The sequence below is a fragment of the Coccinella septempunctata genome, chromosome 2 (genome assembly GCF_907165205.1).
Source record: "Coccinella septempunctata chromosome 2, icCocSept1.1, whole genome shotgun sequence".
NCBI lineage: Eukaryota > Metazoa > Arthropoda > Insecta > Coleoptera > Coccinellidae > Coccinella > Coccinella septempunctata.
In genome coordinates, this window is record NC_058190.1 from 9,666,820 (window position 1) to 9,691,616 (window position 24,797).

At 38.8% G+C, this 24,797-nt stretch overlaps 1 protein-coding gene and 2 long non-coding RNA genes across 3 annotated transcripts; 1 reads left to right on the top strand and 2 right to left on the bottom strand.

Moving 5' to 3' along the window:
- The first annotated feature begins 3,172 nt into the window (after positions 1 to 3,172).
- Positions 3,173 to 3,858, top strand: LOC123306731. Its single transcript, XR_006536951.1, has 2 exons — positions 3,173 to 3,212; positions 3,712 to 3,858. It is a non-coding gene; the product is annotated as an uncharacterized LOC123306731 (long non-coding RNA).
- Positions 3,441 to 3,797, bottom strand: LOC123306730. The gene is made up of 2 exons (XR_006536950.1): positions 3,720 to 3,797; positions 3,441 to 3,562 (listed from the first exon to the last, which is right to left on the bottom strand). It is a non-coding gene; the product is annotated as an uncharacterized LOC123306730 (long non-coding RNA).
- Positions 3,859 to 4,903: 1,045 nt separating the features above from the next.
- On the bottom strand, positions 4,904 to 6,024 carry LOC123306933 (jerky protein homolog-like). Its single transcript, XM_044889136.1, has 3 exons — positions 5,883 to 6,024; positions 5,277 to 5,729; positions 4,904 to 5,226 (listed from the first exon to the last, which is right to left on the bottom strand). The coding sequence occupies exons 1-3, from the start codon at positions 6,022 to 6,024 to the stop codon at positions 4,904 to 4,906; spliced, it is 918 nt and encodes a 305-aa protein (XP_044745071.1).
- Between the last annotated feature and the right edge of the window lie 18,773 nt (positions 6,025 to 24,797).

A 24,797-nucleotide genomic window follows, 5' to 3' on the forward strand; every position in this document is an offset into this window, starting at 1 on the left:
CTTATTCATTGAGTTATTTAGTGGAAGGTTATCCAGGCTTTTACGCAATACCATAACGGTCACTTCTCCCGCACTTCCTTTTATTCTATGCATGCAAGAAATTGCATTTGTAGTGAACATCAACATGTGAATAGGTCTAAACCTGGCTTATCTGTGTCACTGCCCGCATACCTTATTCATTGAGTTATTTAGTGGAAGGTTATCCAGGCTTTTACGCAATACCATAACGGTCACTTCTCCCGCACTCCCTTTTATTCTATTCATGCAAGAAATTGCATTTGTAGTGAACATCAACATGTGAATAGGTCTAAACCTGGCTTATCTGTGTCACTGCCCGCATACCTTATTCATTGAGTTATTTAGTGGAAGGTTATCCAGGCTTTTACGCAATACCATAACGGTCACTTCTCCCGCACTCCCTTTTATTCTATTCATGCAAGAAATTGCATTTGTAGTGAACATCAACATGTGAATAGGTCTAAACCTGGCTTATCTGTGTCACTACCCGCATACCTTATTCATTGAGTTATTTAGTGGAAGGTTATCCAGGCTTTTACGCAATACCATAACGGTCAATTCTCCCGCACTCCCTTTTATTCTATTCATGCAAGAAATTGCATTTGTAGTGAACATCAACATGTGAATAGGTCTAAACCTGGCTTATCTGTGTCACTGCCCGCATACCTTATTCATTGAGTTATTTAGTGGAAGGTTATCCAGGCTTTTACGCAATACCATAACGGTCACTTCTCCCGCACTCCCTTTTATTCTATTCATGCAAGAAATTGCATTTGTAGTGAACATCAACATGTGAATAGGTCTAAACCTGGCTTATCTGTGTCACTGCCCGCATACCTTATTCATTGAGTTATTTAGTGGAAGGTTATCCAGGCTTTTACGCAATACCATAACGGTCACTTCTCCCGCACTCCCTTTTATTCTATTCATGCAAGAAATTGCATTTGTAGTGAACATCAACATGTGAATAGGTCTAAACCTGGCTTATCTGTGTCACTGCCCGCATACCTTATTCATTGAGTTATTTAGTGGAAGGTTATCCAGGCTTTTACGCAATACCATAACGGTCACTTCTCCCGCACTCCCTTTTATTCTATTCATGCAAGAAATTGCATTTGTAGTGAACATCAACATGTGAATAGGTCTAAACCTGGCTTATCTGTGTCACTGCCCGCATACCTTATTCATTGAGTTATTTAGTGGAAGGTTATCCAGGCTTTTACGCAATACCATAACGGTCACTTCTCCCGCACTCCCTTTTATTCTATTCATGCAAGAAATTGCATTTGTAGTGAACATCAACATGTGAATAGGTCTAAACCTGGCTTATCTGTGTCACTACCCGCATACCTTATTCATTGAGTTATTTAGTGGAAGGTTATCCAGGCTTTTACGCAATACCATAACGGTCACTTCTCCCGCACTCCCTTTTATTCTATTCATGCAAGAAATTGCATTTGTAGTGAACATCAACATGTGAATAGGTCTAAACCTGGCTTATCTGTGTCACTGCCCGCATACCTTATTCTTTGAGTTATTTAGTGGAAGGTTATCCAGGCTTTTACGCAATACCATAACGGTCACTTCTCCCGCACTCCCTTTTATTCTATTCATGCAAGAAATTGCATTTGTAGTGAACATCAACATGTGAATAGGTCTAAACCTGGCTTATCTGTGTCACTGCCCGCATACCTTATTCATTGAGTTATTTAGTGGAAGGTTATCTAGGCTTTTACGCAATACCATAACGGTCACTTCTCCCGCACTCCCTTTTATTCTATTCATGCAAGAAATTGCATTTGTAGTGAACATCAACATGTGAATAGGTCTAAACCTGGCTTATCTGTGTCACTGCCCGCATACCTTATTCATTGAGTTATTTAGTGGAAGGTTATCCAGGCTTTTACGCAATACCATAACGGTCACTTCTCCCGCACTTCCTTTTATTCTATTCATGCAAGAAATTGCATTTGTAGTGAACATCAACATGTGAATAGGTCTAAACCTGGCTTATCTGTGTCACTGCCCGCATACCTTATTCATTGAGTTATTTAGTGGAAGGTTATCCAGGCTTTTACGCAATACCATAACGGTCACTTCTCCCGCACTCCCTTTTATTCTATTCATGCAAGAAATTGCATTTGTAGTGAACATCAACATGTGAATAGGTCTAAACCTGGCTTATCTGTGTCACTGCCCGCATACCTTATTCATTGAGTTATTTAGTGGAAGGTTATCCAGGCTTTTACGCAATACCATAACGGTCACTTCTCCCGCACTCCCTTTTATTCTATTCATGCCAGAAATTGCATTTGTAGTGAACATCAACATGTGAATAGGTCTAAACCTGGCTTATCTGTGTCACTGCCCGCATACCTTATTCATTGAGTTATTTAGTGGAAGGTTATCCAGGCTTTTACGCAATACCATAACGGTCACTTCTCCCGCACTCCCTTTTATTCTATTCATGCAAGAAATTGCATTTGTAGTGAACATCAACATGTGAATAGGTCTAAACCTGGCTTATCTGTGTCACTGCCCGCATACCTTATTCATTGAGTTATTTAGTGGAAGGTTATCCAGGCTTTTACGCAATACCATAACGGTCACTTCTCCCGCACTTCCTTTTATTCTATTCATGCAAGAAATTGCATTTGTAGTGAACATCAACATGTGAATAGGTCTAAACCTGGCTTATCTGTGTCACTGCCCGCATACCTTATTCATTGAGTTATTTAGTGGAAGGTTATCCAGGCTTTTACGCAATACCATAACGGTCACTTCTCCCGCACTCCCTTTTATTCTATTCATGCAAGAAATTGCATTTCTAGTGAACATCAACATGTGAATAGGTCTAAACCTGGCTTATCTGTGTCACTGCCCGCATACCTTATTCATTGAGTTATTTAGTGGAAGGTTATCCAGGCTTTTACGCAATACCATAACGGTCACTTCTCCCGCACTCCCTTTTATTCTATTCATGCAAGAAATTGCATTTCTAGTGAACATCAACATGTGAATAGGTCTAAACCTGGCTTATCTGTGTCACTGCCCGCATACCTTATTCATTGAGTTATTTAGTGGAAGGTTATCCAGGCTTTTACGCAATACCATAACGGTCACTTCTCCCGCACTTCCTTTTATTCTATTCATGCAAGAAATTGCATTTGTAGTGAACATCAACATGTGAATAGGTCTAAACCTGGCTTATCTGTGTCACTGCCCGCATACCTTATTCATTGAGTTATTTAGTGGAAGGTTATCCAGGCTTTTACGCAATACCATAACGGTCACTTCTCCCGCACTTCCTTTTTTTCTATTCATGCAAGAAATTGCATTTGTAGTGAACATCAACATGTGAATAGGTCTAAACCTGGCTTATCTGTGTCACTGCCCGCATACCTTATTCATTGAGTTATTTAGTGGAAGGTTATCCAGGCTTTTACGCAATACCATAACGGTCACTTCTCCCGCACTCCCTTTTATTCTATTCATGCAAGAAATTGCATTTGTAGTGAACATCAACATGTGAATAGGTCTAAACCTGGCTTATCTGTGTCACTGCCCGCATACCTTATTCATTGAGTTATTTAGTGGAAGGTTATCCAGGCTTTTACGCAATACCATAACGGTCACTTCTCCCGCACTCCCTTTTATTCTATTCATGCAAGAAATTGCATTTGTAGTGAATAGGTCTAAACCTGGCTTATCTGTGTCACTGCCCGCATACCTTATTCATTGAGTTATTTAGTGGAAGGTTATCCAGGCTTTTACGCAATACCATAACGGTCACTTCTCCCGCACTCCCTTTTATTCTATTCATGCAAGAAATTGCATTTGTAGTGAACATCAACATGTGAATAGGTCTAAACCTGGCTTATCTGTGTCACTGCCCGCATACCTTATTCATTGAGTTATTTAGTGGAAGGTTATCCAGGCTTTTACGCAATACCATAACGGTCACTTCTCCCGCACTCCCTTTTATTCTATTCATGCAAGAAATTGCATTTGTAGTGAACATCAACATGTGAATAGGTCTAAACCTGGCTTATCTGTGTCACTGCCCGCATACCTTATTCATTGAGTTATTTAGTGGAAGGTTATCCAGGCTTTTACCCAATACCATAACGGTCACTTCTCCCGCACTCCTTTTTTTTTGAGACTTCTTCTTCTTCTTGAGACTTGCAACTATCTACAGTAATTATCCGAATTAATGGGGACCGGGACCCATTCGGATAATCAAATATTCGGATAATCGGATTTTTTTTAAAAAAATTGCCATTGGAGAGAATAAAAGCTACGTTTTGATATTGCACTATTTTTTTATTGAATTAAATGAAAGAAACATGAAATTTTCACATGTTTTAAATATAAATAAAATGTACTTATGTACAAGTTTAGAAATAAAAATCATTGTTTTTTAAACATCTCCGTCAATGTAAGCTGTTTTGCGGTCTTCAACCGTTTTCGGGCAGCCAGGTCACGCATTCGCTTGACGGTGAGCAGTTGCAAGTGGTCACACTCGGGCTGACGCTCCATCCACTTCAAAGCAGTCTCGAGGCCGGCAAATGCTTCACTAGCTGATGGTCCAGCGTCTACTTCAACATCAGCAGAAAGTTCTTCTTCCACTTCAACATCTTCTCTCACACTTACAACAATTTCATCGTCATTGAGAATTTGAAAACTAGGGTCAGACGTGTCACAAGCCATCCACTCTCCTACATCTTCAGCACTTACTTCTGTACAACCAGGAATTTTTACAATCATTTTTCTTATTTCCTCTAGTGACAACGCATCTTCATCATCATCATCCTCTCCATATTCTTGTTTCTCATTTTCTTCAGATTCTTTTTTTTTGTTCTTCTCAGACGATAGGCCTTTCAGTTTATTCCACGCACGTCACTGCCGTAACCAAACTCCAAGCTTCCGCTACCATGTAACAGCAGTCCTTTAAATTTATTTTGCTATGATTTTCCAAAACCAATTCTTCATCTTCAGCACCTTCGATCAGCAGTTTTCTCAGCAGTTGCCTTCTGTAATGGCGCTTCATTGTTTCAATAACAGACTGGTCCATGGGTTGCAGCAAACTTGTAACATTGGGAGGCAAAAACGTCGTTTTAAACTGCCCATTCTCTCTTTCCAACAGTTCTGCTGTAGGATGAGTGGGTGCGTTATCAACAATTAAAAGCACCTTACTGCCTTCTTTTCCTACCGATTTTTGGTGCTTTTTCACTTCAGGAATAAACACTTCATCATACCATTCGGTAAACAAAGCTGCAGTGGTGGAAGTTTTTTTACGTTTTTAAATGCTCTTGGATTTCTTGATTTTCCTATCAAAAGAAGTGGCAGTTTATGATTTCCAGTGGAGTTGGCACAGTTAAGCACTGTAACACGTTCTTTACTGACCTTATGTCCAGAGGCACTAGATTCCCTTTTAGAAGCCAAACTGGATTTTGGTAATGCTTTCCAAACAAGGCCAGTTTCATCGGCATTATAAACGAACTCCGGATCATAGGATTCTGATGCAGTTTTAAATTTTTCAATAAAATTTTCAGCAGCTGCAGAGTCTGCTGAAAGCTTCTCACCAGCCAAATCTAACTCGCGTACACCATGCCTGAATTTAAAATTCCTTAGCCAGCCGTTACTAGCCTCAAAAGATGAATAACCAAGCTTTTCTGCTAAGATTTTGGCTTTTTCACAAAGGATTGGACCTGAAATCGGATTTCCCATAGAACGTTGCTGCAAAAACCATTTAAACACGGCATCTTCCAAATTTTTGTTGGTTGCTGTCTTCATTGTTTTCCTGGAGGAACTTCCATCTTCATTTTCAAGCACCGAAACAAAGTTTAAAAGTGTTGACTTACTGTTTTTAATGTCAGAAATTGTTGCTTGTCCAACACCATAAATCTCAGACAACTTCTTACCCGTTACACCTTTATCGAGTTGCTCTATAATTTTCAGTTTGTCCGCTAACGATAGCACAACACGTTTTCTTTTCGAAGCCATGGTATAAAAACAATGCAGTATTGTACACGCACAAACAAAAGTAAGCCGTAGCGAAAGAGTACATAGCGTCCTCGAGCAAGGTCAATAGCACACTGGCTAATCAAAACAAACAATGACAGGTGCGCCGTGACTACAATGCGCCGGAACTTGTCTTAACTTGCCGTTGTGCCTACACACGCGGGGGGAAGTCAGTGTAGGCACAACGGCAAGTTAAGACAAGTCAAGTCAAGACTTGACGCGCATTTGTGATTCGGATAATCGGCGATTCGGATAGTCGGAGTTCGGATAATTGGAGTTCTACTGTATTATTAAAAAGGCGTACTGTTGATAAAAGAATATAAATCAATGAAAGCAATAGAACTGAAGAACACTACGCACCTATTAAACTTTTCAGACAGTGTAACAAACAAAAATATTTCAATTTCTCACTCCATATTCAAAATCACCTTCAATCTCTCACTTCCGACCTGTTCTGATGGCGGCCAAAATGAAGCCGCCACTAGTTGTGCCTTGTTACGAGTAGGTCGCAAGCTATTTACGATACCGGTAGCGCGAAATTTTAATTGTAATATTTGAGATGGTGCAAGTCTCATACCTGAGCAAGTCTCCCGGATTGCCCCTTCGGCTGTAATCGAATCATCCACAGCCAGAAGATGGGAAGAACAAATGGCAAGTCCGCCAACACTGAAGACACCAACTCATCTATCACTTAGTCTACCAAAATCGGGCCCAGAGGGTTGCCCATCGCACTCACATCCAGTTGCAAATATATTGTCCCTTCAAAAACGAAGTAGCTCAAATCAACAAAGAAAAAACAAAGGAACATTAGAAAAACTTAATATTCAAACTCTTGGAACAACAAGAACAGTTTAAATATCGATGATTTTGGCTATTTTTATACATTATTTTTTCCTTGAAGAATATACCAAATTCTTTATTTCAGAAAGGAATTTTTCCTGGAGCTACATCCTTTTTTGATGGCGTATATTTCTTGATTCTTCCCTTCTCTTTGGCTTTCAGAAATTTGATCAGTTGAGATGTCTACTCTTTCTCCTGGGTTGCTCAATGTCCAAGCCTTGGGGGTTCAAGAAACTGCCTAAAATAATATTTATATGTGAAATCTGAGCCTTGATTCAGATACTGAATACATTTTCATATAATTATAGAATTGGCTAAATGAACTACCTCCAGACGAGCATGCCAATGCAACTGTACTGACATTGGAGCGATCCTCAAATATAATGTCCATTTGTGTCTGTTTGGAAGAAAAGTTGGAACCGTAGATTTCCATCTCTGAAGAAATAATCTTCCAAACAGCATCATTCATATAGGAACCGCACTTGAATTTACTATCATTTTCATGGTACAACTCTATCAAACACGGAGGCGGAGGCGGTTCTTTCCATCCCAACTCCATATTGGCCAGCGGTGGTCAATGGTTTGAGAAGATAAGATAACAGACTTAATGTGTTTATAAGTAAGTTGGTTACAAACGGGCATATTGCCTTACGGTTGTTTATCCCTCAACTGGGTGGAACCCAGACTCGTCGGACTGAGCCTGACGGAAATCGGAAACGGTGACGGGTTCGGCGCTGCTTTGGTTCGTCCACGTGTACGAGAACTGCCACCCTTTTCTTTCCAGAAGCTGACCAATTCCGGAAGTCCGGCTGTTCTTTCAGCCGGGCCGCCAAACTCGGAGACAGTGGGATCGGCTGGGACAGGCCCTTCGGCGGGCGGGATAAGTCATAAGTCATATTTATTGAAGATATAGGAAAAACGTCCTGAGAATTACAAGTAAATATAAGGTAGATATAAGACAACTACAATTTGTTTAAATTGTAGTTGTCAAATGTGAAAGTATCATTCTCTCAAAATGCCTGCGCGCTATAGAGAGCAGTCCTCAACAGCATTCTTTCCATCTCCTGAATCGCTTTCTATCCAACCTCTTGAAAGAAGTCGGAACTCTATTGTAAAATACAGCACCCCAATGGTCAATGAACTGTTGGCATGAAGTAAGTCGATGGTAAGGAATCTCCAAAGCAGATTTATTTCTATTACAAAAGCATGTCTGTTCATATTTATTGGAATTGGTGGAATGGTTTAACCTCTAGAATAGCAAACCTACCCTGGTAGCTACTAGCCGAAGACAAGGTTCCTTGGTGTCTGGGGTGTTAGCGACAACCAGTGAAATTCAAAATCAACGCACACAAATTATATTTGTCGACTCTTACAAGAAAACACAAATGGCACTATTATAAAATTCGTACAGTGAAAGACTCGAAATCAATGAATTTACAGGGCAAAATGGACGGAATGAAACGGGATCCGATCTCAAACGTTATACGGGGGTTTACGGACTTGTTCGCCAGCCAGAACCTAAGACGCACACTTAACGGACAGATATCGGACTTCAGCCAGGTTAGGGGATGAAAAATTACAACACAGAGTCACGACGGCTCACCCTTAGGCTTGTTCGGCACTCCCCGGGTATCCACACTAGTAGGGTACGTTAATGACAGTAGGGGTGGAACTCAGACTCGGGTATAAGAGGGATGTAGACGGAGACTGAATTTCCAATAATATATAAAGAAAAACGGAGTGTCGTCTTACCTATCGGTTTGGCCACTTGCACTCGCAAAACAGAAAGAATCGCCCAAGTACGGTGAATAAGAAAACAAAAAAAAAGAAAATTGGAATTTTATTCGTTAAAAAAAAAACTAAAAAGAAATCTTCTGATTAATACGGCGGACGGCACTAGTCGTAGGCAAGTTCTCGTAACAGGCGAAAAACGTAAGTGACAGCAGGTTAATCGTAAGTGAAGTGACCTGCGGGGGAACATCTGATTTTATACCCACAGAGGGGGTGGGGAAATCAGATGTGCCCCGACAGTCGAAATTCGGTAAAATATGCGTCGATGAAGACGTCTTAATTTTGACTTTCTGTGCTAGCGAACAAAAATCTCGGTTATCTTCCATTTCAGGATGTTTTATACGGTGCGACATCGTTTTTAGGAAATGAAAACGGAATAAAAACGGTACGGAATGTTTACAATTCCGAACGATGTCGGAATCCTGAATTGGAAATTTGAAAAGATTTCTCGGAAAATTAATTCAAAACAAAATTACTTAAAAATGAATTGTGAATTGTGAGAATCCCCTTTGATACAAATGAGCTCCTACAGCTGTTTCTGCGCTGAAGTCCGCAAAGTGCTCTGACTGCCCTCTTCTGCATCCTTAAAACTCTATATGCTTCCAATGTTCCACCCAAAAAAACTATTCCATATGAGGCTAAGCCATGAAAATTAGCGGAATAAGTTAACCTAGCGCTCACGTCTTTATTCTACGGATGGAATAAACCGCTGCTGATAACTTTCCGGTCAATATATCTATATGGGTTTTCCACCCCAACTTACTCTCAAGATTTAGTCCGAGTAACTTTTTTGAGGATACTTGTCGATTTGCATGCGAAGGCGAAGTTTTCGAGTTATTCAATTTCAGCCTATTTGCCCGAAACCATTCATTTAGCTTCCCCAACAGAATTTCTACTCTCTCACGAATTTCCTATGGGTCCGAACCTTTCACCAATACAGAGGTATCATCAGCATATAAGAAAATTCCATAACATTCCATACTTTCCAGGATGTCATTGATAAAAATAAGGAACAGTATTGGACCCAGGACCGAGCCCTGCGGTACTCCTTTACCAATGCTACCAATAGCTGACTTACGATTCTTCCACGCAACCCGTTGCTCCCTGTCTGCCAAATACGAAGATATCAGATAGAGGGATATTCCTCGAACACCATAATATTCCAGCTTCTCGAGTAAAATGTTATGATCGACGGTGTCAAAAGCCTTTGTTAAGTCGGGGCAGATCAATTCAACTATCTCACGACTATCTCAAGCAGCAGTAGTCTTCTTGATGACTTCCCATATTGCCGATATGACTGATCTTCCCTTCCTGAACCCATGTTGATGTTTCGAGAACATTTTGTTTTTTTTTTTTATTATGACCTCGAATACTTTAGATAGAGCCGGCAATATTGATATGGGTCTATAATTTTGAGGTAGGTTGATGTTTTCCCCTTTATAGATAGGAACCACAAGGGCTCTCTTCAGTTTCTTCGGAAATATTCCCTGCTCCATACATCTGTAGAAAACGACCGAGAGTGAGAGAGATATCTGCTTCTTCACTTCCTTCAATATTCTCGTCGAGAAGTCGTCTACATCCGGAGTCTCCTTAGATTTGAGCTGGCCTATGATGTTTTCAATTTCGCTAGCATCAGTAGGCCGAAAATTATTTCTTTTCTGATAATATTCCAGTTAGTTTTCTGTTTGTTTTCAGAGTATTCTATAAGTCTGGAGTTTTTATACTTATAGGCACGGAGGAGTTCTTCATGATATACTTTTTTGATAGTGAGGGGGGAGGACGGTGACACGGACAGTGGAGGTATTGGTATTACCGGTGGTGGCAGGCTGGACCCGTCCAGACCCTCATACTCAGTGACGCGCCGGCTGCAGCCCAATCCCACTGCCTCGCCGGTCGCCGAAGGATCGGATCGGTTATGAGCAATCCCCCGATGAACCACTGGACAGGGAAGCATGAGCCCGCCAGTATCGGTCGTCCGGTTGTGGGATCAGACCGGTGGGCATATATCGGGCCACCAACCCGAGTGCACAAAGGTCCATTCCTTTAGCATATGGGTCTCCGCGGTGCTGTTCTGGGGCCCAGTATAAGCCTGTGCCTACCAGATCAGTTAGGAGGCCCTGTCCCGGTTCCAACTTACAGGCCAGTCCCAGGTCAGCCACCACATATCGGCCGTCCCGGTGGAACACATTTTCCGGTTTCAGATCACGGTGGACGATGTGCTCCCGGTGACAGGCGGCTATCCCCTCCGCCACCTGAAGCAGTATACGGTAGAACCCCGACACTGTCGCCCTTGGTCCTTTTTCGGTTATCAGGTCCCAGAGGTCTCCTTTGTATAATGGCATCACCATGTACATGCCCGGAGGGGATACCAATCATTCAGTCTTACCACGTTTGGGTGGGTGATGCCTTCCAGGAGCTGTACCTCCCTGATCGCATCCGTGTTGAAGGACTCTTCTCGGCCCCTCCGCCGAGCCTGGAAAACCCGGCCAAACCCTCCTTCGTCCAAATTGTACCGACGGTGGAAAGTTGTCATCTGAAACCGCAAGGCTAAAGTCATTATGACTATTGGGTTTTCAGATATTTCTGGAAAGTCATCGAAACAGTCCTTGCGAATATGCTCAGAATCGTTCAGGATAGATTTCTATTCCTTGAATTGTAATCCTCCGCATAAATTTCGACAGCTGAAATTGACTCGGAGTGGGGCCTTGGGTGTCCACATTTTACTATCCACAATGACAGAGGACATATTCCAGTATCGACTCTCTAATCCTTTTCGGTTTGTCTGTTGAGAGCGTAATAAAATATGAATTTTTATATTCTCCTCTCTGGTCTTTTTTTCATTTTCGGTACATAGAGCTTTTTTTGGATATGACCTTGCTCAAAGAGTTTCTACTATTCAGCAGGTCAAAAATAGTATTCATCATACGACAATACTCGACAAGTGGTCCGCTTCCATGAAATTGTGTGATTTTCAAGTCCTTATCATAGTGTTCCAGAGCATCTGCCACACTAGCACTGATCATTTCCACTGCTAGTTTCTCTCGCATCTTCCTGTCTGGTAGTTCAAATGCCTGCTACCAATTTTCGTAGCTGCATGAAGCCCAGATTCATTTTGAATATTCACTAATTCAGTGAAATAATTCCAATTGATTTCTTTTCCACATCCATTGTAGAAAAATCCCCAGCCTCCAAGTGTGTTACGACATAACTTGATCATGTGGTATGCATCCAGGATTACATGAACTCTGTTGTGAGGGTCTTTATGACAATCCCAGTAGACTCCATATGTACCAAGCAGCCCCTTCCCAATTTTCCTTCCTCTGCCGTTAGGGTGTCAGTTAAAAAATATGCTATGGGAACTTTCCACTTAGCATTTACAGCCACAAGCATAAATACTAAGGCATTTTCAGCCCTAGGAATTCCACCGCTATCTCGGATCCCCGTTCCATAATCAATGTATCCAGCATGTCTTGAACCTTTCCATTCAACATGCTCTTTTACGGACATCTCATCCATAACTAATCCTGCGATTAGTTCTTTCCCTTTCGCTTCTTCAACCTCCACCTTGATTTTCACTGCTCTTATGGCTTCTGAAGTGAAACCTCGTGATCCATCTACTGAACTACACCACTTCAGCAAGGTACGAGGATGTGGCAGACAACTTTTCCAAACGTTCTTTTGATATAATTATAAGCAGAAGCTAAATAAAAATTTAAGATCAGTGCGAAACTTCTCAGTTCTGGTGGAAATCTTCCCGCTGTTTCTTTCAGTTGTCTTGAAAGGAATTGCTTCCCTGCTTCAAGTACACATTCCTATACAAAATAAAATCAAGTGAATATCCGGAAGCAGCACCAAAGAACCACAATGCATCTGAAAATTAATTAGTTCAATCTAGCTTTTGCAAAAAAAGCGGTCATGCATTTTTCATTAGCAGAAGCAAATGAATTAAGCACAGTTACTGGCAAAAGCGGAAAAAGAAATGAAAGCAACTTTTGTGTAATATGATTTGGCGAATTATAAATAACTTTCTCAATTGCACAGGATGTTTTATTATGACATTCCTATAATCTTGTACTACTAATTTTTCTTCTACTATTGTGAGATTCGCTGTGAGAATAGGCCAAATTATAACAATAGCAACATCAGAACCCTGAATACCTTCAATACTATTGATGATTCAGAAGACATTTGATGTGTTCTTTTTAAATTATCAAGGAGACTACTGAGATCATTGACCTTCTCTGCGAATTTTGCGAGTCTTTGGATTTCCTCAATTGTTTTATAACAGATTGAGAAATTACAATATCTCTTCCTTTTCACTGGATTCTACAAAATCTCCCACAGGCATTGATATTTTTCTACAGAAAATTAGAAATAATATTTGAAATAAGAAAACTAATAATTGTTGGTTGTAAAGGGGCCAGTGAATAGGTTGAATATTTAAACTTGTTGATTCACCTTTTTCTACTATTCATTCCTCCCTCAAATCATCATCTCGAGGTTGAGGCATCGATAGTTGAGAAGCTGTAGTTGTTGCTACTCTGTTGTCTGTGGCTGCAGGAGCACACAGTTGTGAAACATTCACTACACCTTAACTCTCTTCAGGAATGGGTGGGGGTTCGATTATTACAGGATCTATTACAATTGGAGGAAAAATGAATTAAATATATACTTATTCAAAAACAAAATCCTGAAATGCATAATCACTAATGAACTTACCTTCAACATTTTTTTCCAGCGGGGATTTTCTGAGGTTTTCTTTTTTTCCTAGATGTTTTGGGAAATCGAAAACCGATGGAATAGATTCCTTCTTCAGAACATTATTGCCATAGGCATCACAATCAAGTAATCCTTGCCCTTTAAATGCTTACTGCAAATTTTTGAACTAGCTGAAGGATTGAAGTCTATTCTCCTCAAAGCTAATGTTTCATCCTTTGGAAAACTTCAATTATACTTTTTTTTTCTTATGAAAAAGTACAATCGCAATTACTCCACGATTACTTACGAATGAAATTTAAAATTTTTGCCTTTCTTGCATCGAGCTTCACACCAAGTCCAAGTACTTACTACTTCCTTAAAATACAAAACAGTGTAACAGTGAAAAGATGAACAATAAATATGAAACTATTATTGAAATCTATCAGAACTAATTCTGAAAGTTTCTTGATGGAATGAACTTTCTGAATTTCAGATTTTAAACATGTGTTCAAATCAATCAGTATTTCAGATAAATCAACTGAAATAGCTTTCCTATCTAGCAGACTGTTTTCGGCTTCTTCTTAAATTATTTCACACCACAACGATGAGGTAATACTTCGAACGTATCATTCAAGTCATAGAGGCTCTGAAATCTTCGTTTTGTTTGAGAAATTAATACGTCGAAACAACAATAATACACATTGACTTTAAATTACGATTGAGGGTCTAGAATTCTTCCGATAACTTATCAGAAAAACCGCTTCGTTATCTTCCTTCTTTTATTTTTGAATACATTTGTTACCCCCCACTCTTCTGCTAGATCTCCAGACTCGTTTAACAAACCATGGAATGAATTCTGCTTTCTCATTTCGCTCAGTCTTTTCAAAAGATTACTAATTGAAATAAAAGCTTTTTTTGAGTCATATTTTCAAGCTGCAGAAATTTCATGCTTCAGGAACAGAAATAATTATGTCAAATAGTGAAGAGAAAAAGGCGACAAGTACTATAGAATCGTAACTCTCTAACAGTTTGATAATATTGTTATATTCATCATGTTCATCGTTTTTAGTAGAAACTACACTCAGTCGGTACAAAATTTCCATTATTAATGAACAATGTTCCCTTATATCTGATAAGGTTTCCCTTTTATCTAATAAGGTATCGTTTCTTAAGGACCATCTTGTAGTACCCACTCTTTCAAAGGTAATTCTATATTTTTCAGATGAATCATTACCTAAAATTGACCAGCGTTTCATGCTATTGCTTGAGAAAAGGTTTTTTTTTCCACATTATCGAATCTGTTGGTGCTGATTGTTTTACTGATTCCCTCTCCCAAGACCGCTCTCAAAAGAGGCAGAAAACAAACATACATCATCATACTCAACAACAGACGTTGACTACCTTCAATTTTTCTCCAGATTATATAAGTACTCATTTTGCATGAATGCGTTCTGATTCTTTCTAATACACTTAGGTTAATTGAATGTTCAGTTATCCTTGATGTTTCCTACCTTTATATATCCTTGAAGAGCCTCAACGATGGCGTCACATATGAGTACTTCTGGTACAAAACTAGAGATTTACTGTTTGGAAATCTTCATAAGGTACATTAAAGGTGATAAAAATCACCAGTTGCAAGGAAGCGTATCCTTACCAGTTTATCAAAATGGGTCCTCTTCATCTGGAAAAAGTTCGTTAAACCCACTTTGTTCCTGTACTCCAAGTTGAGCTCCTCAACTAGGACCTCATCTAGGAGAACGTCGTTCACGAATGCGCTGGCTCCATATTTCTCTCGACCTTTCCTAATACTGGGTCTTATCCAAAATCTACGAGGATGTGGGCGTCGTTGACAAGCTGTAACTCCGCTTAGTGTAGATATTAGTTTTTGTCCTCCGTAAATATTATTATATATCAATTTTCTCGAACATACAGCTCCGATGCATGTAGAAAAATGATAAGTGGAACAAAAGGTATATCCATATAATTTTAATGTTCGTTAATGGCATCAAACTGACGGCGGTATTCAACACTCAAGCATTCTCAACTTTCCTAATTGAGGAACCATAAGTCATTTTAAATTTTTTTCAAGATCTATCGATTTATCAATATTTGCAACTATCTAAGTTTCTTTATGTCATACTCGTGAGATATCAAATTCCTGATTAGCGTATTTTAAAATATAAAGTATTGTTATCATAATTCTTATGAATAAATGCAGTGAATCAATACGCAGAAACTGTGGCAAGGTGGTTTGAAAGGAATGACTATTAATCATTCAAAAAGCTTCCTAGCAAACATACCAGTAACGACTGAATTAAGTTGATATTCCCTCTTGTGTTTAAATGTAATTCACAAGAATTTCCTCTGGAATTTATAATCTTCCAAAATTTGAATCTATCATTCTGCCATATTTATGAGTAGCACCTGCATAAATTATACCTTCTAATGATTGAAGATAAATATTTATACACCTTTAAAACCGGCTATACACGTTGAGAGCTAGCGCGTTCCTCTGACGTGTTCGTGGCTTGTCAGAAATAGTACTGTTTCATTAAGCCTTTTTCTAATTTAATTTTCAAAGAGTTCATAGTTTTTACTTTACTCTGTAATCTTTATATTTATAATAATAATATCCTTCGAAGCATAATTCTGACAGTCAGCTGTTTTTTTAATTACTTTCAATTCTAACAGGTGGATATATACCTTTACTGCTCCACATTTTCAGTTGGTGGTTCATTGCCTACGTTTGTTATCAGGAAAATTTTTCAGATCCTTCAGTTGAGATAACAACTACAAAGGCACATTTGCAACATGCTCGAAAAAATTGAATCTATTTCGTAGGTATTTCCAATAAATAATATAACTAATAAAAAATTTTCATTCATCCGCTGAGACATGCATTGATCTATAGGATAAGGCAAGAAAAAAACGTACAATTCTGATCAATGTGTACACGTCATCCATAGATTCAAATGAAATAAAAGCATAAGCTGCAAACAAAAGTAATGAAAAAAAATCATGCTATAACACAAAAGACACATATACATAACTACTTTCTCATATTCATATTCATTATATACTTGGCTCATGTGGAGGCTATCAACATCTGCAGCGCAATTAAAAGTTTCTTCACAATCAAATTAATTCATACAGGACAACTTTTTGAAGGCAGTCATAAATTGATAAGGTGTTGGATTTACTGAATTGCTGCCTCCCTGTTCTAGACAATCATAATTCAAACGAATAGTGCTTATTTGATTTATGCCTTTATTCTTCAGATTCTCCCATAAGATCATTATGCTCTTGATAGTAATCTGAATGAAATCTATCATTTTGAATGTTCTTGTTACGTTTTTTTTTTGTATATGTGGTCGAGAATACTTCCATCGTTTTCAGACTGTTCACCATAGATGACAGAAACTAGTCTTATTGTTCTACAAAACCAACCTATGGTCGTCTAAACTGCAGATTTCTCGCTTGAATTTAGTATATTAAACAAATGGTTAAACTTCTCCAGGAAGTGAGTAGTTTCCGCTGACCATTGACAAAGTATGCCATAAAAGCTTCAAATATTGATATCTAACGATTAATTATAAATGATCCATAAACCACAAATAACAGCCTACCAGAAACTACTGTTGAACTCAACTCTTGGGAAGCATGTTTTTTAGATTAACATCTAATTGCTTCGAAAACCAAACAAAGGTATGGACCATATATGAAATTACATCTTGAACATCGAGCTCTGCTTCCAAAATTTTTCCTGTGCATACGTACACATACTATTAAATAAGCTGCATTACAGCAGTTAGGAAAATACGGAGTGGTTGTTTCTAATTATCTGGGATTCCTTTTGTCATTAACACCAATGCATTTCTGGCTGTAACCAATGTTTTTCCTCGTCCTTAAATATATTAGGATGAAACTAGTGCTTCAAACTTCTTTTGTAGAAATATGATTGTATACACAATTGGATGAATCAATGATATTTCAAACTTAAATTTTGCATCAATTGGCGATCCCTCCACACATTTATAATTCATGAGACTTATGTTGGTTACATACATACCGCCATGTATGAGCATACCCTGTAGGTCAAGGTTAGTCTATTCTTTGGATATACCAGCATATTCATTCATAAACATTTTTTTCTAACGTCTCCGTAAAGTATTATCTTCGATCTCGAGGGGTATTTCTAAAGCTTATTTAGCTGCTGTTTCGGGTACGACATTGAATTGTTCATAAGATCGATGCATACTCTATAAGATCCTTCAAGGCACATATTGAAGAACTTGAATTTTTATTTGGATTTTGAAGAACCAACTACATTCAATTTCCTGAAGATCATTCCGAATAATGATTGAAAACAAGAATATCTTTTACTTAATATTGTAACGTGACAATTGCCCTGAAGGGCGTTCGAGCATGAAACTCTACTTCTAATTTCTCAAGGGGAAAACATTTCAATCCGGTGCTCAGAAAATGTATCTGCATCAGTGACGCAAAATTTAAAATTAAACTCCAAAATACACCGTTGGATACAACAAGATTCTTTTAACTGCATATCCGCAATATATTCCAGACAAATTAACGGCAATTTCATGCAGAGCCAAAATACGATAGGAGGGTCGAAAATAGGTACGATAAAGAAATTGCCAATCAAGTAAATAATCCTGTGCACCGGAAAGAGTGAATTTAATGGTCATGTTCGTGTTCGTCAGAGTCGGTAGGTACATCATGAGTTAGATCAGGTTTAAGATGTTTAACATGGAAGTTACCCAGTTTGTGTCCGTCTAAATCTTTCAAGGCATAGACCAATGGGGAGATAACTTCATCGACAATACAAGGAATATACTTTGGAGCGAACTTAGCAGAAAACTTATTCGATGCATCCGAGAGGACAAAGTTCTTCCTCCAAACCCTATCACCTACAGCATAACGAACGTCACGCTTCCTCAGATTATAGCGATTTGCATTCTTCTTATATGCATCAAAGAGTCTACGCTGAACAGTCTTATAAAGGTCCGGAAGGTTTTTGAGTTGTAGAGATGGGTCCAAAAACTTATTTTCCACTTCAATCAAATTACTAGCGTTATCTGAAATCAAACCAAAGAAAGCACCGTCAGTGGGAACGTTTCTGCCAAAACACAAATAGGATGGAGAATAACCCGTGACTTCATGCCTTGTCAATCTGATAGCTTGTGCAATTTGATAGAGATTCTGATCCCAAGTATTATGCTTTTCATCGATGAAAGATCTAATTGCGGTTGTTATCGTTTTATTGACTCGTTCAGTGGGATTAATTTGTGGAAAATACCTTGCATTGTACCAGATTTTTTGTACGTTATATTTCTTAGCCAAATTCTTAAATTCATTGGAAGTGAAACTCCATTATCTACAACTATGATCTGCGGAACACCAAACATAAGGAAAACCTGATTCTCAATGAACTTGACAACACCCTTTGAGGTGGCTCTAGCCATAGGATGCACTAAGACAAACTTGGTGAACCAATCTGTAACTACAAGGACGTACTGATTACCATTCTTCGATCTGGGATATGGACCCAACAAGTCGGCAGATATTAACTGGAAGGGAATATTGCGATAATTACCAGTTAAACCAGCTTGTGGCAAATTGTCCGACTTGCACGAAGCACATACCATACATTTACGAATATATAATTTTACGGAATTCCTCATTTTCGGCCAGTAGTATAATTGGGAGAGTCTAGAGAGAGTTTTAAATACACCAAAGTGTCCAGCTAAAGGGTCGTCATGATACTTATTCAGAAGTTCCAGCCTATTTTCTGTCGGAACCACAATTTTCCAATCTGCAGACGCATCCGAGAGCCTAGATCTACTCATGATGTGTTTATATAAGACATTTCCTGAAACCTTGAAATCAGGGAAGGACTCAGGGTTCCTAGATACCCTATCACACATAGTTCGGTACCAAAGATCCGGTTTCAACCTATTCAGATCCAGAACAGCTGTTTCAGGAATTCTAGACAAGGAATCAGCCACGGTATTGAGGGAGCCACTGCGATGAACTATTTTGAAACGGTGACAGGACAAACGAACAATCCATCTTGCAATCCTAGGAGAAGGGTTCTTCATAGAGTGCAGCCACTGTAGTGATGAATGATCCGTTATTACAGTGAATTCAGTTCCTTCAATGTAGGGACGAAATCGATCGATAGAGAGAAGAATAGAAAGAAGCTCCTTCTCAGTCGTTGTGTAATTTCGCTGACACTTGGTTAAAGTCCTGCTGAAATATGCTATGGGATGTTCAACACCGTCGTTTTCCTGAAATAGAACACTGCCCACACCCACATCAGAGGCATCACAGGCTAAAAAGAAAGGCCTTGTAAAATCTGGGCTAGCTAGAATTGGAGTTGAAGTCAGCATCTGCTTGACCGTTCTGAATGCAGCATCAGCCTCGTCCGTCCACTGTACTGGTTGTCCCTTTTTGCGACCTTTTAACAAATCTGAAATAGGAGCACACACTGTCGAGAAGTTTTTCAAGAAACGTCGATAATATCCAACAAGACCAATCAATCTTCTAATTTGTGTAGCATTGGTAGGAATTGGATACTCCACGATTGACTTGATTTTATCGGGATCTGTTCTGAGACCTCGTTCATCCACCAAAAATCCTAGAAATTTAAGTGAGGGACGACAGAAATGACACTTTTCGAAGTTAACCGTCAAGTTTGCCTCTTGAAGGCGCTTAAAAAGTTCTCTCAGAACCCAAATATGAGTCTCAAAATCGGGAGTTGCTATAATGACGTCATCTAAATAATAAAAGACATATGGCTCAAGAGATGACCCTATTACAATATCCATAAGACGGCACATAGCTTGAGACGCGTTATTTAAGCCAAAGGGAAGGACATTGAAGCAAAATAACCCACGACCCTGAACGGCGAATGTCGTTTTCAACTTGGATTCCTCATCAAGCGGAATTTGAAAAAATGCAGACTTCAAATCTATGGACGACAAAAATGAGGCATTGCGAACCTTACCAATTATTGAATCGATTAAAGGCATAGGATATGAATCAGGAACAGTAACCGAGTTTAACCTCCTACCATCAAAGCAAACCCTATATGAACCATCTTTCTTGGCAACCAGCCAAAGAGGAGATAGCCAAGGTGAAACTGTTGTCACAGGTTCAATGATACCAAGTTCCAACATTTCATCTATCTGTTCATTGAGAACAGATTGCATAGCCGGTGAAAGGGGATACTGCCGTTGACGTATTGGAGAGCCTTCAGTCTTGATAGAATATGTGAGAAGGTGCGTTCTACCAATTCTATCCTTGGGTCCTATGGTCCCATATAATTTGATTACTCCGTCCAAAATATCCTTCTGCATGGGTGACAAATCATCAGCAGGCTTGATTGCATGAACTGCAGCAGTGTTGAGAAGTGATGAATTATAGGAAGAGCTAGTGAAATCCAACTTGATATTAAAAGCTTTAACGAAATCCATTCCGAGAATCATTTCTTGCGAGATAGAAGGAACTACCAAAAACCTGAGAGCTTTCGAGAGACCGTTCAATACGATATTCAGAGTCACGTAACCCAGAGTGCTCTGCAATGTTCCGTCAGCCGTGGTAAGATGCAAGGAGACATCATAATTTATAGGGATATTGAGTTTCTTCAACATAAACAAGGAAGGAGAACCAAGAATTGACACATTACTGCCGCTGTCTAGCAATGCCAAAACGCTTTCCGTAGATATTTTGACTCTAAGATAAGGTCTATTGTCATCGTTAAGTCTTTCCAGTAAGTGGCATACAGAATGAGCAGGATCTTTGAGATTGTTATCTGAATGATGAGGCCTTTTATCAGAAAAGGAGGTTTTTATCGTCTCTAACCAGTTGTTAAAGTCCTCGCGATTAAATTTATTTACTGTTCGGTGTTTCGAGTCGATGTGGCAGTACTTGAACGCCGATTCACGCTGTTTGCCGTAACGTGACCAGCAGCTACGTTTTTTGAACATTTGAAGCACTTCGATTTTACAATTCCGCTTGCTCCACAACCGAAACAAAATCTATTCCTCCTGGCTTGCCTACAGGCGGAATACTTGTGACCAGATTTTTTACAATTCCAACAGGAAATCAAATTGAGTTCAGAAACGGCTTGCGACTTTATTTTGTTTAAGCCCAAAGTATCCTCTATTCTCTTACACAAGGAAGTTAAATCAGATATTGTGTCAATGTCTCTCAAAACTAAAGCCTTCAGATAATCTGGTTGCAAATTTGACCGAATAATGTTAACTATTTCCTTGTCTTGGGGTTTTGTATTCAAGCGATGGAATTGTGCCTCTAGTGAAGATATGAAAATGCTAGCGCTTTCTCCTGGACGTTGATTCCTCGATTTTATTTCGTCAAGCATAACCTGATCATGATTCGAATGCAAAAAAGATTCCTTAAGCGCATCCACCAATTCTGACCATTTACTAAAAGATTTTCTGACGAAGTGGTTATGCCACCAAGTCCAAGCATCTGACTCAAATAAGTCAGCGGCGGAATCAAATAAATCTGCATCAGAGCAGCCACGAGAAACTTTCAACGTATCTAACAGTTCAAGAAAAGGCATTAAAGGCTCTCTTCCAGAGAATTTCTTTAAGTTCCATTTATAAACAGGCACTTTACTACAGTGAGGCTGTGTTGAGACAATACCGGTAGAGGATGGGGAGGAGGCAATAGGTTTAACTGAGAACTTGCGCTCATCAAGTTCTGCTTCTAATTCAATGATCTGAAACATCATATCACGTTTTTGATCTTCTTCAGTAACCTCTTCAACAGAAATCCGCTTTAATCTCCCAGAACAATGACACAATCTATCTTCAAGTCTTTTAAATTCAGAAACATTAGACTTAGACGTTAATTTAGATATTTTTAAGGACAAGTCTGAAATTGATTGTGAAAGTTCCTCAAAGTTTTCCTTTATCGTAAAAATGTCCTGAATTTCAGAAAAACTTCGATCTCCTCTTTCCTGCGCCAAGAGACCTCTCAAAATTTTGCGATTTCGCTCAACAGTATTTTTGTCATCCCTTCCTAAACGTATAGCAACCTCATACGCGAGTTCATGAGCTTTCAAAAAGTCGGGGTTCATAATTCCAACAATTCAAATGCAAGATATAAAAAAAATACAACAATAGCAAAGGTTCCAGAATTATTCAAAGCAAAAAGAAAAAGTGAAAGTAATGTGAGTTGTGCAAGCTTGAGAGACTGATAGGTTTCTTTAAACTGATGAAAAATGTCGCTGGGTTTCTCGAGCCCCACGTTGGGCGCCAAAAGTGTAACGTGACAATTGCCCTGAAGGGCGTTCGAGCATGAAACTCTACTTCTAATTTCTCAAGGGGGGCTTGATTACCCCAGCAACAAAATTCCCAGTCAGGTTTTTCACAATATATTATTTAAAATAATTACAATGTACAATCTGAAAATCAGTCGTAATGACAGGAATTTAAAGTTTACAGTCTCTCAAAATTTCACAACTTAGATCTACTTAGCTTAAGTGAGTTCAAGCAACAGATCTGTCCCTGTTGGACGTGGGTTTCCTGCAGTATTCGATAATGTGCAGCCTAGAGTTGAATTTCAGCCCAAGGTTGATGATTCTGCTTTAAACCAAAATCGTACTTTCACAGTCAGACACCTGCATTTCAGTCCAAATTCTATTAAGCCTCAAGCTCCGTTCAAATGCTGTGCCTCAAGCCAAAGTTGCATTCCAAATTCTTGTCAGACACATAAGCACCCAGCTCCGGTACAGAAATTGGAGCTCCAGTCCAAAAATTTGAGCTCCGTACCAAAAAGCTATGCGAAATAAACAAGAATGAAAATGTGCAGAAAAGTTTAACAGAACTCCTTCTCAACTCTTCATGAGAAAACAAAGATTTTCATGAACAAAATAATTATTAAATAAACCTGAGAAGGAATCCTGCTCTGGGGAAATGAAAAGCAGTACAAGAACATGTGCTGTAAAACAAAATGAAGGCAAGCAATAAATCTAGAACCAGCAAATTTACCTAATCAAATATTCCTAGTGAGATTCCTGTTTAAATTAAAGGAATTATGAACTTACCGAGACAATATTGTTAACCTCGCCAACTTAAAATTCATTAATTTCAGAATAATCAATCGATGAGTTCCGATAAGACATTTCGACAGATAACCTTCTTCCTTGAGGGAAAAAGCGGAAAAGAAAGAACCTTCGAGAGATTTTCAATGCGCAGACAAATGAAAGATCACAGAGGCGCGAGACACAGAGTTAATGTGTGTCAACGTAAAGATGTAGTTCGCGAAAATCAGCGGCGTTGCAACAATAAAGTGTTAAGCATGGGCGTGCAAGTCGTTGCAATATTCTGTCGACTTATGCTGGATTTTCATAAATAACAAATGAGGGTAGTAAATCAAAAAAAGTTGATGAAAGTTAACATTATTTAACACAATTGGCCCCTGATTTAGCTAGGCAACCCATTTGCGATCCATCAATGCACATATTGTATAAGTTATAACATTTGTCATCATCAAATAACAGATGAGGGTATATATTTCTTATGTCGTATCTTAGACTATGAAGTTACTACCCATTGAAGAGCTTATTTTCTTTCAGTCAATGAAATTCTCCGTTGTCATTTCATTCACAAGGTAAGGTTCTCCTTTTTTCTTGGCAGATTGTACTTAAGTCACAAATTCACTAGGAATATAAATGGCGTCCGCTTTTAAAATTCGACTTCGTTCCTTTTCAATGCAGGAGTGCATGGAATCTCCCTCATTTTCAGTATGACCTATAATTAAATACTTATGGTTGATTTGAGGCATATTCAAATACTCTACAGCATACAAGTACATCGATATCAAGAATCTGTTTTTGTTTTGTGAAGAGCAATTACAACTGAAAAAAATTATGTCTTTTCCAATGCCAAATGACTTGATGTAATCGAACACGCAGGTACTGATTTTATTTGCTCCCCTTTTGGCTTCTACCTGATGCCAAATATAACAAAATCTTTTTTTCTCTGGGATATTGAATATAGAGAAATTAAAAACATTCAGCTTGTTCTTATAATAGAATGTCGAGACATTTCCATTTGGTACAGGGGTAACAGAGTAATATATTTTTGTCGTTAAGTACTAAGTTTTTATCAGAATCTTTATCTTTTCTTGCTAAAGTCTTCTCCTCAGTATGTATTTCAAATTGTTCTCTTTTGTTTTCTTTCTCTACATTTGAATATTTGAACGTCTCACAGACCGAGCATTAATCTTTCTTTAGTATAAAGAATTCCAGGTTGAATTTAGTGTAAAAAACTTTTTCATAAAAGTGCTCTTCAACAAATTGTTCATGAGTCTCCAGGCATTTTTATTTATACAATCTATATATCATATTAATATTGAGGGAGCCTTCTAGATAT